The following is a 19159-nucleotide window of genomic DNA, read 5'->3' as shown; positions in this document are numbered from 1 at the left end:
CTCTGTGGAAAAGGTAAAGACCTTAAACATTCAGATGCACAAATCACTCACCCCTTTAACAGGCCTGTTTCCCATACACCTCTAACACCGATACATCAAAGTGTTCATATTTTTGGATGGCAGGCATTTAGATACCTTTTGCCCTCTGTTTTGCAGGATATTGTCCTAATTTGCCTGAAGCCGCCTTTTTCCTACTATGGACTAAGGTTCTACATCTGTGTTCTTGGGGTTTCCTGGTTAGAAATATGAATGGATGCAACCAAATTGTCAGCACCAACACACCTCTGCGGGGCGTACTCGGAACAATCTGCAGATCCCCACTGGCTAAGACAGCGAGCGCAACGTCCAAAGCGAAAATAAGCAGGCTGGTTACACAGGTGACAGTTCCAGTGCTTTCCAAACATAGAATCTCTACTTCAAGATAATTTGCCAAGAAAAGTAGCTTATAGCTCAAGAGGGGATTTACCAGAGAGATTACAGTGACTACAGCCAATGAGCAGCACCCTTTGCAGAGCACACATCCACTTGATTAAGGCTGCATATAGCCCTGTCACTTGCTATAAGCCTTCCTACTTATTTCGTTATTAAGCAGCAACAACAATTCCTTGATGCCGTCCTTCCCTATACGCAAAGGCTGTAGCTGTTGCAGCAGTGTCGTTCAGTTCCTATGAAGAAGAAAAATAACTCACATGGGGGAGGTTGTAATCCTCAAGAGAAACTTTCCTACTATGATGTATGCAATACTCTGCAAAAGTGTAAGAACACTTTAAAGAAATCCCTTTTTTGTACTGGCTGAATTGCTTGTTTTCAGATCTTGTTTCTTTAAGTATATGAGTAGTTTCTAGATTAATGTCACCCTTCTCTTCAGAAACGCTGTGACAGCAAGTGGAGAGGGAGGGAGTGTAATGCTGGCAGCTGAATGCAATTGTTGTGTAAATCTGCTGTGAGATACTGCTGAGACAGTAAAGTAGAGAACTTTCAATATATCTGCAAGTACACCGATTGCCCACCAACTTGTTAAAGATTTCTTCTTGTGTGTACATAAGGCCTATGCCTGTATACATACAGTTACATTGCCGTATATTCAGTAAACTAATTTGTTATAGTCATTCTGGGTAACAATCCATTTCACTATCTCTACTATCTCTGTAGCACTGAGCAGAAAACTGTGAGAATGTATCAAAGTGAAACATGTCTCCTTCACAGAGATATCTCAATTTCCTATGCAACTGGTTCATTTTAGTATTATCTTTGCTTGCCCATCACTCCTCCTCACCACTTCTCAGGGACTTTCCGTAACTTTATATCCCCAATCTGTTTTAAGAATCAAAAAAAGGATGCCCCTCCGATAAAAGCATGCCCCTCCGATAAAAGCATGCCCAGATCCGTCTCCCTTATCAAGGCCACATCTGTGCTAGCTTTCAAAGTAGCCTCAAAAGATTTAAATAATGTACTTTGGAACACAGATGTACAATCTGTAATAATAATGATAACATTAATAATAAGTACATGGAAAAAGAACACCTTCCCAAATAAAAGTTCTATAGTACAGGTAAGATTCATTCCAAGTAATTTTAGACACTGAAAGTTAGGTGTTTAACTTAAATTAGATGGCTCGTCTCCCCTTAATTAAGGAATAGGTACATACCTCCAGAGGGTGAGTCATTCTACCTTTACATAAACATCTCAGAAAAGGGAAAGGAATTGCCCTCAAGAAGTATTTATCTCTACCATCTGGCCATAGTAGAAGCCCAAGCAAATAGCTCAGGCTAGACACCAACCTTTTAACTGGCTATGATGAGGTAAGATGAATTCCAATGTGATCGGAGCCTCCGTATGATCTCTGAAAATATCTGGACGCTAACTTCTTGCCTGTGTGTTGTCTGTTCTCAACCTCCAGCAGAATCCTCCACCCTTTCCTAGTCTGACAGATAGAACTAATATTGCTTCAGTTTTCAATAAATGCAAAAATTACAAGGCAGAATTAACAAGTTCTCCTCAAGACAGTTTTTGTTCTGTGCTCCCCACTCTATGTTAACACTGGACTTCACTGATCTATGATGCAGGAAAAAGAGCTAGGACTCTCTTGAACTTTTCTGATATTTTCCATTGGTCCCAAGTTATTTGCAGACAGGAAAAAGCAGTCCCAAACAGCCTGTCCCCTGTGCTCCACATCTTCTATTCATGCTGACTATTTATCACATGCACTTAATCCTGACTTAACAACAACGTTCAGCTCTCAGGACCTAATATTACTTAACTCGAAAAGAAAGATTTCATTAAAGAAATATGTTTCAGAACAACGGTCTGGTCTGTACAGACTGGAGTCTTTTGGTATGTAGAATAAGACAGAGAAGGTAGATATGGATTGGCAATAAGGATTGTGAGCAGATTTTTACTGAGCACATTTCTACTGCCAAAAGTCATTTACGGGTGGGACAGAAGGAGCCTCAGTTTTAATCTTTGGAGCCATGAATGTGAACAATTCTCTATGCAGAATTTATGAGCTGTTTTACTTATCAGTATTTCCTCAGAGTTTTCACGCAGTCAGATTGATTACCCTTTCCTCATACTGTTTGTGCATGCTCAAGTTTGACTATACAGTGCATAAAATGGATGTGAACTGCATACTGTACCATACAAGGAAATTAAAGGCAGTGACATGCCAATCATGGTTATGAATTTTTGTTCAAAAACACAATATGATATCACTCATAATAAAAATCTGTATTTCCAAACACTTCAGCAACAAGCATAACCTAAATATTTGGGGATTTTTTAATTAGCTAAATTCCATAGATCATCTAAACAGACAGAATACAACAAAAAATAGAGATGCGAAGATTTTTATTTTTTCTGTAACATTTGGCTCTCATAAAACAATTTATTCTGAATGTTTTCAGTGCACAAAGAAGTCGGGTTTGGTTTTTTTTTCCCTTTAAACCCATAATTTCCGTGAATAAAAGTCTCAGATTACCTGATCATCAGAAAATACCTGTCATCTGGCATAGAACAGCTCAGGATACCAACATAGCCTAACATTCCCAAAAAATGAGTGTCCTGGACCTACAATGCACTACATTTTATTTCGAGATTTCCCCATACAGTGCTAGGGACCCTGACACAGACTGTAGCTCTGCCCATAACCACCAAAGCACCCACAAAATAATGGATATACAATCTGTATGACCCAAGCAAATAGGGAAGAGTACATCAATACATCTATTGAGAGATAAATGGATTTCCCCAAGTAGCAGCACTGGCGGTGGCACTTCCTGTCCAAGCTTACCTGTAAAACCTTGTTACAGAATGTCTGGCAGAGATGTTAATCAAATTTCTCAAAAACAACTTCACCCTGTGGCAGTGCCTGATGGTTGGATGGCCAGTAGGATGGATTTCTTGAGTCATGAAGAAAGCTGAGTACAGAGACTTTAATCATATACCTTATTGGAGTTTAGGTTTTGATTGAGGCTGGAATACTCCAATAACAAATATGTGTCTATGAAGCATTTAAAAATGAACAAAAGTAAAAATTTAAACCAAGATATTTCATATTTTTCACGATAGCAGAATATTTTTATTTGCTATTTTATTTTACTTGCCTACATAATCATGACATTAGACACACTTTCATACAGCAGAGTAACAAGAACAGTTACAGACATAACACCCTCCACGACAGGATGCAGTTTGTTTGTTTAAAAAATACCGTGCTGGTTTGTGGAAGAAGAAACAGCCTGTTGCTTGAAAATCTATCTTGTGATAATGTAAGAGGTTATGAATTGTCTAGTCACAATGAAATGGGATTATGTTCTTACTCCAGTGAGTAAATGAAGAAACTCTCACTGTTTTCAACAAGAAGGCAGTGAGTTCTTATTTTGGAGGGCTGATTTTGTCATGTTTCTAAAATGACGTCTTTAAAGTGATGGAGCAAACAATGGACATCTCCCTGAAGGACATCAGGGAGCTGATAAAAGCAGAGAACTGCAGAGAACTACAAATACAGGGTGACAAATTCTAGTCTGTTTGGAAACTGACCCCTCAATAACTTAAAAATTTTATTTACCGTCTCTGCATTGGTCTCCTCGGCTTTGCTGAGGCAGCTCATGACCCAAAGGAACAGGGGGAGGCAATGCAGCCCAGGAGAGGGACAGTGGAGGGACAGACCGCAGAGCTGCCTGCCAGTCCTCTGCCTGCAACTGGGAATTTGGGCTGCTGAGCTACTGCTAAGAGTGCTGTGGATGCACTGGATGAAACTCATGGTCTAAATGGCACAGTGATCAGTGCTTCTGCTGGTTTTGCCTGTTTTGGTATTGAACATATTAATTAATTCTACAAATAACGAAAAGCAAAAGGATGTGTTGGACATCTCACTCTTATTACTATGAACAGTAATTCTACCCTATCTAAGTCTTCAGCAAAAAGATAACATATATGACATGTGACGTATGTGTATATATATGTACAAATGTATAATAAGTATTGATATATATTTGTAATGTATGTGACGTATGATACATGTGTATCAATAAAAAATTATTGAAGTGTGTAGCTCATTTAAATATGTCTCTAAATGGCCTTCCACAGTATTTAAAAAAAAAAAATTATTGAATATACTTTAAACTTTTGTAAATACATAGATAAATGCCAATAGCTACCTGTATATGAGCATACATAGGCATCTCTATCTTTAATCTGCACCACAAACTAAGTATGTATAGTGGTTTCAGTCTACCTAGGATGTACTACTGGTGCCAAAATGCTAAACCTACATTTATTATCTCTGTGCTATAAAAATGAAATCTCACAGTGGCTTTAGAGGAGCTGTAGTAATCTATTCGGTCAATGATTTGCTGTCTTAACATTTTCAGTCATCTCCACTCCAATCTGTGTCCTGCTGCTCTGAAAATGTTAGGGCACGCCAATGCTTGGCACACTGTAACACATCTGAAAGTATCCTAAAAGCAACTGCAGAATGAAGTTATGTAGGTGAGCACAAAAATTATTAGTTAAATAGATCTTCTGAAGAGTTTAAATAACTTAAGGAGAAAAGCCCCAAACTGCATTCAAATGAAGACATTGGGCTGATCTGACAAATGAAGAAGCACTGTGAAGTAATACTGCCTTACACAGTCCTTAAATCACCACCTGGAATTGTATCAAGTGTTAGTTAAAACATCATCATTCTTAAAGCCTAATTAAGCCAACAAAAGGTACTTTTAGAAGTGAGCCGCTGCCCTTAGATTTTCTTATTTTGTAATGAAGTATCTACTTGTATATTTCTGTCAAAATGTTTCAACACAAAAAAATAGTTGTATCATGGCACAGCCAGTGATAGAATCACACAAGTCATACCAAGACAAGGCCACCATCTCAGGAATTACCAGTTTGTTATACTTTGCCTTATAGAGGAACTATATGAAGTAATACCCCAAACTTTTCCAAAAGATGCAAAATCTTTTGTTGCTCTGAAATGGCAGCAATGTGCATACATTGTAAAAAGCCTCCACTCAGCCTTCAGTTCTGGTTAACTATTGCATCCATGCAGAGTTTTGCAAGAAATGGTCTGAATTACAAAGATAGGTTTGTTAATATAGCAGGGACCAATATTCACCTTCCAAAAGTCCAGTTCTTGGATTTATGGCTTGATCAAGATACATAATATTTCTATCTAATCAATTAGGACAAAATAACTTGTTTATGTCATAACCGCATTGTGAATCTCGGGTTACTCTGTGCAAAGGCCGCTGAGATCGTTAAAGATATGTATACATCTGAGTGAAAATTACTGTTGAAAATCCTGACTTTATTGTCATCTAAGCTGAAATTTTTAATGTGATGTGAAGGAAACGTTTGTCCCCTTAGACTGAAATGTGACCACTATCGCTCTGCCTTTGCTGGGATTTATATCACTATTTCACAATGAGATCTTACAACTTCTCTCAAATTAAATGAGATCACCTCTAATGTTCAGGAGAAAAGAGATCAAATTTTCCATAGATGCAAATATGTCCCTAATCCCCTTGCTTTTAGGGAGTCTGAGTTCTCCAGTATCTCTTTTGCTGATCTGAATCTCTTGTATTATATTCTTCTTCTGTTGCCAAATTCCCTTTAAGTAATTTTTTTGAATGACAGTGTTTAGTCCGATGCACCACTACCCAATACCCTCAGTCTTGTGTGCTCCCTTCTCTGAAACTTCATTTGATTTGCTTTTTCATCTTCCCTCATGACTCTACATCTTCTCTGCTTCATGTCCACAGATGAGGCAGAATAACCCAGAAAAATCCTGCATTGACATGGCGGGGCCCTGGGAGGAAAGCCTTGTTTTCACTTCTATGCATTTTTCTTGTATTCCCCACTCCCTTGTGCTATTAGCTTATCTTACAAACTAAAGCTCTTTAAGGCTGTGACTGACATAGCTGTCCTAGATTGAGAGGGATTCTTTTCCCTCATTCATGGGTGATACAATCAAGAACCCAATCCAGACACCCAGCTGAAGTAACCTAGTTCTTGCTCCAGAGCAGTCAGTATCTGAAAGTTTTGAAAATTAGACTGTATCAAATAAAAAATGCATCTGGAGATGGCATTGCCCATGAACAGGCTTTTTGACTCTCAATAACTACACAGTTTCTCTGTGGAGCAACCTGCTTCTTAGGTTTCAGCTAATAACACAGAAACATACCAGTCTTCAGCAGTGAGGTACAGAAAACAGTGAAGATGTCATTATTCTCTTCTTACCTTTGTCAGGATCACATATTTCCACAGGAAAAATGTATGTTGTATATGAAATGCCTTCTACTTGTGTCTTCTTATTACAAACAAGAACAGAGAATGGATGCATTATTAAACTGACAGACAGGAAGCTGTTAACATCAGTAACTAATTAGGTTTTTTCTAAGGTCATTCAAAGTAACTTCAGTAAAAAGTAGCTAATTGGATTACTTCTTCAATATTAAAAAAATAAAATGAATCAGTACTTAGCCACCAAACAACTTTACTCTAAAAATTATGGCATTATTACTGTCTTACATATGAGCTAAGTTCTAGGAGGTACTTGATAGAAACCAGAAGTGAAACTAGATTGTTGCTTCCCATACAAGTCGCTAGGCCCTACTCCCTCTCAGAGGCATTTCAAACGCAAATCTGAACCTGCAGCTCTCAAGCTTTCAGATTTGTGCAGCTCCTTCATGAGAAACAGATTCCTTCAGTTCTTCCTTCCAGCACTCTGTCTCTGGCTGGTGAGCTGGCCAGCAATGACTAAAGCAGGCAGACTGATCAGCTGAGGAAATTTCTAAACTCCTTTTGAACTTTTATTTGTTATTTCACATTCTTATTTAATGCCTATTTATTTCCACTACAGAGACAGCTTACAACCCGCCCCCCCCAAAACCAAAAGCCTAACCAAAACAAAAAAAATACCCTCAAAAGAAAGCAAACAGGCTGTTTACTGCATAGATGTGTTGCCAGGAAATCCCATTGTTGTAGTGGTGAGTAAAAGTCCTGTGCCCTGACTTATGTCTTACTCACCCTAAATCACGTATGAGCCATGCAGCCTTTCCTGATTAATGAAAGTGGTCAAATGTTTTACACCACTTGCTAGGAAGTCATCTTTCTGTGCATGACCACTCTGATTACTAAGCTGTGATGGTTTTACACATGCCCTGTAAATCAAATCCTGATGCACAACAGGAAGTTTTCACCGCCAAATCCTTTGGAGTTTAACACAGCATCAACATGATACAAACCCAGGTGTTAAAACTGTCGAAGGGAGATATTTTGAAATAGAAAACACAAGAGAGAGCTCAATGTCCATTTTTGTTCCAGCTTTTCAAATTTGCTGCAATTCACTTATTGGAGAGTTTCACCTGAATAAAATATTTTTAACTGCTATTGAGATATATAGAAAGACGCAATGCTTTCCACTGTATTAAGATCAGAGGGGCAGAGCAGTAAAGGAGGGTTTACAGGAAAATAAACATAACTAGAAAGATAAGTCATGCTGAAAGTAGGTTAGGACAATACTAATATGGTTAACTTCTCTCATGTTTTATGCAGAGTTAGTACGGACGTTTAGTGGCTGGCACCTTTTCAGTTTATATATCCAGAAATACTATGATCCAGCCCTAACCACTTTAAAATCATGCTTCCCTTTGATTTGCTTATTTTCCAAGTTCTCTCAACTTGGTTTACACAGAACATACACAAGAGCCATCAGAAATCTGCACATCTTACACGGGGGAATTATCCCTTCACATTTAGCAGACAAAACACTCTGCATTCCTTTTCTGAATTTTAAATAAGTTATGATATCTTTCAGCCAACATCCTCTTGCCAGTAAAAACAAAAAAGAAAGGTTTGTGACCTTAAAAACATCGTGGGCAAGTGAAGATTCGCACAAAATATTCCACTAGTAGGTTTGAGAATAGATAGAGGCTTCCTCCTCTTCCAGCTTAATCCCCAAACACCCTCGCTGTCAAAAGGCTATTGTTAAGGCATGGGCTTCCTCCAAGACCACATCCTGTGAATCGGGTCAAAGTGAAAGACAGAGCTGCTTTAAATGAACTACTCTTTGCGTGCCCTGTATGCAAGTGCAAGAAAACCTACATGACTCAAAAAAATTAGAGTACTAGAGAAAAAAAGACAGTGGACCTAGACCAGAATGAACACATAGTTAAAACAACTAGCACTTCTCATTTGTAATTGGTGGCCTTATTATTTACTAAATACAAGAGTTTCTGCTACCAGGAAGCTAGACAGTTTATTCAGGGGCAGAAATTAGGACCGAAGAAGTCATCTCTCCTTAAAAAAGGCCTGCTTTTATTCCATAACGATACTTCCCACATCATATTTAATAAGTGAAAAGCCTATCAACACCACTGCACACAGGACTTTTGATGAGTGTTACACCACTCCACAAAGGGCACAATGTATTCTGCATCTCTAATACATTGTGGCAGAGTCTGTGTTGATTGAATACACCAAAATCAAAGAATGTGGCTCCTGGAGTAAAATTCCAACTCCAGCTCAGAGCTGGGCCCACACTGGTGGTAGCCACTGACATTGAAATGAAGAAAAAGCCAAAACTGGCCTTTTGAAGCAAGCAGGAAAAAGAACTCATTATCTGGATGTTTTATTCTTAACTGATCCCGTAGAAAAGACAAAGGATGGGCTTGTGGTTATGATGCGGAGACTGGGACTCAAGATATATAGGACTTGAAATTCCTTGTTCTGCCACAAAGTCCCAGCCTGAGTGTGGGAAAATCATCCATTTCCCCTTTAATCTCTCCTCTCCGGCTGCACTGTGGGGATAATATTTTTTCCTTTCTCCCACACTCCGTGTAATAGAGCCACACATTCTGTAGGGCTCTGACTAACTTCTGTGTGCATGCACACTACCTGTTGTGATAAGGCATCAATCTAGTAAAAGTTTCTAGGATCGAGGTCTGGTTGAAACTGAGAAAAAATCCACAGAAAGGACATTCTCATATGTTCTTACTTGAGGGAAAAGTGTTTCAGCTGAACTGAACTTCCTAATCTTGGTGGTACCCCTCACTCTCCTGGGTGCATTGGGATGCTCCTGTCTTCTAGGCAGCAGTCTGTCCAGCACCTACAAAATGCAGCCAGCTGAAATACTCACTGCCATGCTCCTGAAGGGATTTTTAAAGGACCTCAGAGCCCCAAAGTGAACTGGGGTCACAGGGCTTCTATGTTCATTGTTATAGAGCAAAGAATTGAGTCCCTGAGAGTCACTCCTCTGCCAGACTTCACAGGATCTTCAGGCATGAGGGCACTCCAATACTGATATCCTATACGCCAGGGCAATGAGTGTTTCCAAGCAAGCAACTAGCTGGATGGTCTCCAATGATACCCTATCTGTGCTTTAGGGAAAGTTAACTGGAACTGCAATACTTCAGTAAAATGCCTCCAGAAACTCCCATATCATACAATGGCATTTTTTCTAAGGTAGCAAAGCTGTCTCCAAAGGAAGTCCTTACATCTCTATGGCACTGTGGGCCACAGGGCTGTCAGCTCGGGTTCCCGGAGTAGCATGGTTTCATTACCACAGACCTGCAATCAGCTGAATCAAGGAATGAGAAAAGAGAATGAGAAGACCATCGGGATGGCCATTGAGTCCTTTGCACAAGGAAGAATCAGTGCCAGTAATGCTATGAATGGCAGGTGTACACACGTTTGTTTTTCAAAATACGCCAGTGATGGAGACGCTGTATCTTCTGCATGCAAAGTGTTACTCTGTTTAACAGCTGTTACTGCTAGGAAGTTTTACTAAAGCCTAACTAAAACCTCCCATTATTTTTATCTAGAGATGGAGACCACTTATCTCCACTTATGGTCATGGAGAACAGATTACCCCAAGGGGCTGCAAGAGTGTTGCACCAAGCAAATGTTACTGGGTTGCTTCAGGTTCTGGAGCTCTGCTGGTGCATCCGCAGTGCATCAACACTCAGACACACTGTCATTTTCAAGGAAAGGATTTTTTAATGAAAAGTTTTTTGGTCAGGAAATCACCACGCAGCTTCCCTAGGCACAGAGGCAATACAAAAGAGTAAGAGTAACTGTTTTCTGCTGATGCCTAATACCAGCTTGCAACACACAAATTAACATGAAATATGTTGAGTTCTACATTCTTATTTTGTGAGAGAAATAGGACAAAAGCAGTAGAAAGGTAGGCAGAGGTCTTAAGCTCAGGTTGGTAAACACCCTCCTATCCATGATCCCCATTACAAATTGCAAACAAAAAGCATCTTTCAACCTACACTCAGTAAAATTTGCTCACAAATACAAAAGCTTTGACAGTTGCATGTTGTGTTACTGTACATTTATCTCAACTATATAAAAATGTGCTTGGTACAGATGATTAGAAAATCAACATGTAACAGCGAAGTTGACTCCAAGCTCATACAGCATGAGGCTCTTAAATCAGTTATAATATAGCGTAGACAGATGGTGCTGGATACATAAAGAGCATTAAAAACACTGTTATCTGTTTGATAAAGAAATAATTCAGAGCACAAGGCAAGAAGCTGAAATTGCTGACAATCTGAACTCCTGCCAACTGTCCTGGCTTCACTGGGGCTGTGTGAATTTTAAACACACATAGTCCCAGGTGTCAGCAGTGCCGACTGAAATTTCTGGCAGCTCGTTCAGTGCTTTTGAAACAATGCTGGCTTCCCGTCACTAGCGGTCACTATGGGGAGAAGATAGGCGGTCTCTGGCTGCTTCTGCTGCCCTTTTTGTTGCCTTGGCTGTAGTGCTGTAAATGAAACACTCGGCACAATGAGCAGCCTCCTTTCTTGCCAACCCACAAGGCAGACATCTCCAATGCACTAGCCCTGAGAAAAGGAAGGGTATGACAAAATGGGGAAACAAACTCGTTTATTTATGTTCCCTAGATTCAGTATGTCAAGAAACTTGGTGGAGCTTGGCCCTGAGAGACTGGATAAAAAGGTATCCAAGAAATCAAAAGGTCAAAGAGATGTGAGATTGCAACAGATGCTCTGCTTGGGAGAGATTTGGGGAATGGTGGGAAAGGGTCACACAGAACCTAAGTAAATTGCGTGGAAGGGTTAGCTGAGGAAAGACAGAGATATGGAAGTCATTCGTGGCACACATCTGGTTTTCCAATGTGCACAGTACTCCCGTTGGTGTGAGCAGGAGCTCCACCCATGTATGGAAAGCAAAAATATTTGTCTTGAGATCTGTCTGGATAGAGGAGCCTAGCTGTCCTCCAAGTCTGGTGTCTGGTGACGGGCAGGAGTTACTACACCACCGACAAACTGCTGACAATTGATGAGGAAAAAATGGGAGGTTTCCATGCTCATTCCAATGTCCTACTGCAACAGGGCTGGCTGAATAACACTGGAAGCCCTCAGACTAAGACTGAGATGCAACAGTATCATACTAAAAGAAGTGGACCTCAAAAGTCACTTTAATAGCAGCAGCATGTGTTTTTGCCTAATCACATCAAAGTATTTAGCTTTGTTTTGTGACACTGACATTCATTTTAGATTACTTTAATGATGTTCATTTGGTACAACTAAGTGTTTCAGACCCCATTCTTTGTTGGCTATACTCCCCAGGTAGAGGGCATCTATTCTTCTCTGTTCTACTGATTTACAGACAGCTTCCCCAGCCTTACTGCTCAGATTTCTGTGCTCTACAGAAGCAGCCAGTCATGTCTCTCTCCCCAGGTGGACACATCATATTCTTTGTCATTTCTTCCAAAAGACCTTGCAGCAGATCCATTTCCTGAGTTCCCCTGAAGTCTTCCTGTCTTAGAGTTAGACTGCTAATGATGAACTTGGTGGGGCTGGACCCCTTTAAGGGAGATCACAAATTACTGTCCATGCATCCTCTGAATACCAGTATCTCCATACCACAAGAATCTTAATATAAAACCACAAGCCTGAAGTATCTAGAAAAGTTTTAGGTTTACATATATGTACTGGATCAGATGTAGAGCCTGACTAGCACTTTCCAATAATGAACAGTGACTGTGACATGTTGCAGTCATGACAGGAAGACTTGATTAGTGGATACAGAGAAAAATAAGTCATATGCAGAAGCCTGTAAAGTTGTCTGCCAACAGGAAGGAAGAAGCAGATAAAGCAGACAGCAGCAGACAGATAGCATGGACAAAGAGAAACTGAAAACAAGAAAAAAAAAAAAAGAAATAAGATAATATGACAGTAAAGGAATGAATTAACACAGGAAAGAAGGCTAAAATCTTATCCTTCAAGTCATATAACCAAAACACTACAATTAATATATCAGATTCAGCTCAGACAAAATTCAGTTTGCAAGCATAAATGATGGTGCAGTGCTCTTGAAAGGGGAAAGTTTGATGATGGGAGGAAAACCCTGGAAGCATAAAGCAGAGCACTGCCAGGAGCAGCCCTGGGAAGCCAGAACAGAAGACCAGAGTGCCTAGCAGGGGTGCTAACTCCCAGCAGCTGCTCAGCTTTGTGCCAGAGAGGATTTGTGGCAGTGCCCTTGCATCTGCACCATCAAATGTCTGAGGGCAGCTGAAATCAATCATGGTGACCTGGAGCAAAACACTGTTGCCACTGGCATTTTGCTACAGGTCAATATAGCGCAGAGTTATCATTTAGTGACCAAAATAAGTTGGGTTTGTGAAGAAACTCTTTTTTTCATTCCTTTACTTTTAAGCCATTGCTTCATTTACCTTTCTACTATATGGCTTGATATTTTTTCATTTTGTTACTGTTTAATAGTCTATTCTACAACTAGAACAGTATCACAAGGCAGCCTAGCATGACACGATGCTATGGGTGTTGGTCTCTTCTCCAAAGTAGTTAGTGATAGGATGAGAGGAAATGGGCTCAAGCTGCGGCCAGGGAGGTTTAGACTGGATATTAGGAAAAATTTCTTTACGGAAAGGGTGGTCAGGCATTGGAACAGGCTGCCCAGAGAGGTGGTGGAGTCACCATCCCTGGAGGTGTTCAAAAAATGTGTAGACATGGCACTTTGGGACACGGTTTAGTGGGCATCGTGGTGTTGGGTTGATGGTTGGACTGATTATCTTAGAGGTCCTTTACAACCTTAATGATTCCTAGTTTTTACTTTCATTAAAAAATAATCCAGCCACCAAGCCAGGAAACATTATTACTCTACCCTAAACTGGTTTAGTGGTGGACTTGGTAGTGTTAGGTTAATGGTTGGACTGGATGGTCTTAAAGGTCTTTTCCAACATAAACGATTCTATGATTCTGTGATAAGTTTGGTCTTATTAATTTAGCAAGCAATATAAAAGTGGTGGCACAGAAATATAAATAATACTGTACCCACAGTTAGAAAAATATTACAAGAGATATTGGTGTTTTCAGACGTGGGTTTGCATAAAAACACTCCAACTGAACAGCAAAACTCCATCTGCTTCAAAGAGAGCCAGCATTTCACCTCATGAATCCAGCAGCTGGATTCCTTTCCTGTGTACATATATAGGAATAAACTTTTGTCTATATGATACTCAGGGAAAAAGAATGTGCTCTGAATGCTTGCGTTCAAATATTTTGCATGACTATTCACATCATAAGTGTTCATGCAGTCAGTTTAAACATTAGTGTGTTTAGCAAGAAAGCAGACGGACCCTTATGTGAGTTAGGTACCAAAGCACAAATTATTAAAATTTTGAACAAAAGTGTAGTTGAATAAATTACCCACAGAATAATTTAAATCAGTAGCAACTTATTATTTGCTTTCCTAGGCTTAACTGTGTTCTATCCAATTAAGAAAAAAGTTGAACATAATCACCTCAAACTTTTTCTACCAGTTTTTATTCAAATAATAACAACACTTTTATTAAACTTCAACCTGTATCTTGTCCACAAAAAAGCAAACAACCAAGACTACATATGCAAGTGCAGCAAAATCATGTGAGATGGGAGAGACGCCTAGGGAAAAGAGAACTGATGCTTGCAGCTGTATTCCTAACCAGCCTTGGCAGGGCAGTTGTGCGAGAAAGCCAACACAAGTGTCAAAAGTCTTGAACAATCAGGTGTGGTGAAACTGAAGGCCATAGAGGAAACAGCTGGGTGGCAATGACCTACTGTATTGACATGTATAACCCAAATCTATCTTGGAATCCGTAGTACTTATAGATAGCAACAGGATATGTCACAGTGACTACATGTGTAAATTTAAGTGCGTCCCAGACAGGATGAGAAAGCTGGTGACCCACAGTGCAGCATATGTAAAATACCAAAGAAAGCAACGCTAAAGGCTGCAATCCAGCAGCCAAGGGAAAAAGTTAATGAGATGATTAATTCATATATTCCATTGTCTTTTGCAGACAGATATCCATCACTTTTCCCTCAAAAATCAGTGCTGCCTTATATCCAATGATATAACATAAGCATACAAGCAGTATGCTATGTAGGCAGCTTTTACTCTCAGTTGGAAACTCAGACTAGGTATTCATTACATTTTGATTGAAAGACCTTTTATCTGATCACTGTTATAATGAAACATTCCAAACGTACAGCATTGTATACCACAGAGCCACACAGGAATATCACATGTTTGATTAATATGTTTGCTAACCAAAGAAATCAACCAAAGGCCTATTGGAAACAGCACTCACAAATGGTCAAGCTTTGGGACAACACAATCTGTAATGCAGAACTTGCATCTTTTAAGCGAACCTGAAGAGACATTAACCCTAAAAACTCCCTCAAATCTGTGCTTAGAACTACTGCTTAGATAACCTGGACATACTGCTGAGGCTACCTGGCACTTGGAAACAGGGTGGCATGGATCTCCATCACTGATGAAGAAAAATAGCACTCGATATTTTTAGACTGATACCTTGAAGTTTACTAGTAAGAAAAGCCTAAAAATAATTTCTTCATCATAACCACCCACCTTATAGCCCAAACTACTTTGGCAGAAAGATTTCATGAAACTTGCTTAAAATAGTAATATGAGTGAATAAAAGAGCATCCTTCAAAAAAATGTACCTGGAAGAAAATCAGGCAAAGAGCTGCCACTAAGCTTTACTGGGAATGTTGGACTTTATATGTTTCTCCACACTTTTTTAAAGATTCAAGAAACATCTCTCAGTAGGCAATGTAACTGTATTATTTCTTCTGAGTATAGTACTTGCAAATCTAATTTACTTTTCATGCCATATCCATTGAAGAACATTAAGGAGGAAACATAAAGAATATTTTTATTAAAAATAAGCAAGCAAGCAGGAATTGCGTTGTGTTGAAAAGTTGCATTATTATCTTCATGTCACACTCATGTCATAGAAGAAGACTGTTCATCACTTCTGGTAATGAAGAGATGAACAATCTGCTCCTTCTTATATTTCTATATAGCAAGTCTGAGACCCTCAATGCATCCTCTTTGGAAGGCAGGGAGAGGTGATACAAAAAACTCCAAGGGAAAAATTAAGTGACATGACCAAAATCTCATGGGGAAATATGTGGCAGGGATCAAAAAGGAAACCAAATGTTCAGAATCCCAACTCTGTGCTTTAACCACAAAACCAACTTTCTTCAATAATACTGAATTAACCCAGTAACTAAAAACAAAGGAAAACCAAGTACATATATTATGCGTATCTTGCCACTTTAACAACTCTGATGACACTCAAGTGTCCTCAAACTAAATAAGAAACAACTACAAATATATGTTTAATCCCAGTGTGGTAATCAGTTCCACAAACCAAAAGTACTAGAAAAGCAAGGGAAAGTAACCTCACATAACACTGCTTACTGAAGCTGTTAAACCACACATGCAGCCGTAATGCACTGACTGAAAAATCTGCAGGAATATATACTACTGACAAAAAGGTACTCAATATTCATGTTCAAAGCATGAAAAATGTTTTCAACTACAGCAGAAAGGCTAGTAGAAAATCAAGCATCAGTTTTTTTAATTGTTAATTAAGACACAGAAAGAACCTCCTTACAAAAGAAAAAACGCTAAGCAGTCTAAAAAACATCGTGGCATCCTCCTTCAGACAAACCTCTTTTTAAAAAATCACAATGAATCAGAGCTAGATAGGGGCTAGGAAGAAGCTATTTTGCAGAAGAGAAAAACACAGGTACTTTTCACTGAGAAGCTGTTTTTCTGGTTCAGCAGTTCTGGAGCAAGAGTAGCCAGATCATTTGAAAAGTGAAAAGAAAATCAATTACTTGTTTTTATTTTGAAAGACCCTCCCTGTGGGAATAGGTGTGGGCGTGAGAGCTCTTTTTAAACTTCATAATATAACATGAAGCAGCCAAGATTTTTTTTTTTTTTTTAAAAGTACTGTCATGTCACTGCTCTACTTACTGGGTGCCAGAATGATTTTTCTCTACTTACAATTCTACTGATCCTTATCAAAATGCATCTGTGAAGCATTTTACACTAACATTTACAAACAGAATATTTATTCAAACAGCAACACTGAGCAAAACAAGTTTCCAAGGCTGCTATGCGAGTTCACTGATGACAGCAAAAGTCTATTTACCCAGTTACCCCCCCGAGTTCTGCATGCAGTAGGTTTCTATCAGATTTTTGTCTGAGCAAATCAACATATTCTAAGAATTGCTATTCACAGGTAAAGTTTACAACTAACCTTGCTATCTTCGATCTCCTGGGTTTTTCCTTGAAGTGCTCTCCTCTCTCCAAAATCGCAGGTTGACTTTAACGTAAGCTGACAAGAAAGCATTGAGCTCTCCGCCCCAGTAAGCTCCAAAGACTTTGGTGAGCACTGCTGCGAGCCGGCGGAGCCAAGGTTGGGTATCGGGAGGGCAGTGTGAACAGGCTTTGACCCTACGGCTGGCTGTCTTAGCTTGGAGGCAACCCCAAGTACAGGCATGGCTTCTATAAAAGTATCTTCTTTCTGCCAAAGAAAATGCTCCTGACCTCAGTCTGGTAGACTCCAGCTTCAGCAATTCCAGAACAAATACTTTAAACAAAAGTAGCAGTCATCTTTTCAAAAAATGTCTTAAAACAATAATATTATGAGTTTCACAAGGAAGCAAAACTTTTCCTTCATCTCTCCGCTTCTCCCGCGCAGCCACTCACACGCACTGCTCAGTGAGTCAGTGGCTCTGTAAGACTAAACACTCCTTTGGGGCGTGAACTTTTCTTGAAGGTAACTGCCACAGAGCTGCCTGTCTGGGATTAAAGAACTCATAAATTCGCTTTCTCTTCTTCCTACAGCATTCCAGGTCTGTGCGTTAAGTGAATGAAGGATGGGAGAGAAGGAGGGAGAGAAGAGATGAAACCTCCCCGTACTCCAACTGTCAAAACAGCTCCGAGACCACAACACTGGAAGCAGAGACCTCTTCCTGACTACATAAATAACCAGCCCACATCTTAAAAAAAAACAAACCTCTTCTTTTTTTTTTCTGATTTAAAAAAAAAAAAAAAAAAAAGGACCTGAGTAGTGGCCAAAGCAAACAGCTGTTGGAAGAGTTTTTATCCCGGAAATAATCTCAGCAATGAAGCTGTTTGTCTGATTCCTGGCTATTTTTCACTGCTGACAACCATGAGCTACGGTGTTTCATTCCCTGTTCCTCCCGTGAAATCAGGTTAAAATCGTGCAAGAGCGTGGCTAGGAACAGACGCTGAATCACAGTGTGGGTAACGTCTGTCTGTGCTATGAAAAATCCATACAAAAACACAGAGCAGGATATAGGAAAATCACAAGCATTGTTAGAAGATTTAGTCAATACAGCTTTTCAGAGTTCTTTTTTTTTTTTCTTTCTTTCTTGGTGGTGGTGCTAACGTCATCTATTCAAAGTTAACACTTCCCTTTCTAAAAACATTTAAACCTCCATGAAGTCCATGTCCAACACATCACTTCTGCTTATTGCTCATAGAAGTATTCTTGCTGGCAACCTCAAATCCTTGTACATGGAAATACAAGACAGATAGGCAAGCAGAGCAGGCTATAAAATGAGTCACAATGGACAGTCCAAATTGCTGAGCAGCATAAATGCTTACTTAAAAGGACAACTGTAAATTCCTTTGAGAGTCTATGGCAGGGGACCCCATTTTAAACTGTGATATAAGGAAAAAAATGTGCAGAAATGCCACACCATTAAAATCCTATGGGATTTTATCACCCAGCATTATGGACAAAAATGCTGCACATGTTTTTCTTGTTACCTCTTCCAAAATAAAACATAGAGAGATAGGATGACCTGAATCCTATTCTGCCACTAATAGCCTACATGCTATTAACTATGCCTTCCCTGAATAGTATGTACGATTAACACTATAGATGTAAGCCCAAGAGAAAATAAGAGTCTTCCAGACTTTTAAGTTCTCAAATTAAGGATGGCAAGAGTTAGAAAAAGCATTGAAAAGAAAACAGAGTAAATGAGAAGCAGACTAAAAGGATCCTCTTAAATCACCCTTTGAAATTATTTTGCAGAATAAAACTGTAATACACAGTATCATCCCCTATCTTTTACTTACAAAGATCACATTGACACAGTAGTTAAAAATTCAACTCTCTATATTGACTTATAAACTATCCCATTCTTGTTTGTAGTTTGTAGGAGTGAGTCTGACCTGGTTTAGGAATGTCCAGAGTTTTGAAATTCGTGTACAGAGGATCAGCAAACCCATTTCAGCATCCTCTGCTTATCTTGTCTTTGGTTTTGCCACCATTAAC

General features: G+C 39.4%; 1 protein-coding gene across 2 annotated transcripts in view; it reads right to left on the bottom strand.

The window, feature by feature from the left end:
• NAV3 (neuron navigator 3) overlaps window positions 1–17350 on the bottom strand; it is a 273398-nt gene extending 256048 nt beyond the window's left edge. For both annotated transcript variants that reach the window (XM_075728018.1, XM_075728019.1), the window contains exon 1: window positions 17108–17350. In XM_075728018.1, the coding sequence (XP_075584133.1) occupies window positions 17108–17350 (243 nt within the window). The remainder of the gene's footprint in view (window positions 1–17107) is intronic.
• Between the last annotated feature and the right edge of the window lie 1809 nt (window positions 17351–19159).

The sequence above is a fragment of the Pelecanus crispus genome, chromosome 1 (assembly GCF_030463565.1).
Source record: "Pelecanus crispus isolate bPelCri1 chromosome 1, bPelCri1.pri, whole genome shotgun sequence".
NCBI classification, from domain to species: domain Eukaryota; kingdom Metazoa; phylum Chordata; class Aves; order Pelecaniformes; family Pelecanidae; genus Pelecanus; species Pelecanus crispus.
Note: the sequence above shows the minus strand (reverse complement) of the source record. Positions and strands in the feature narration are given on the sequence as shown.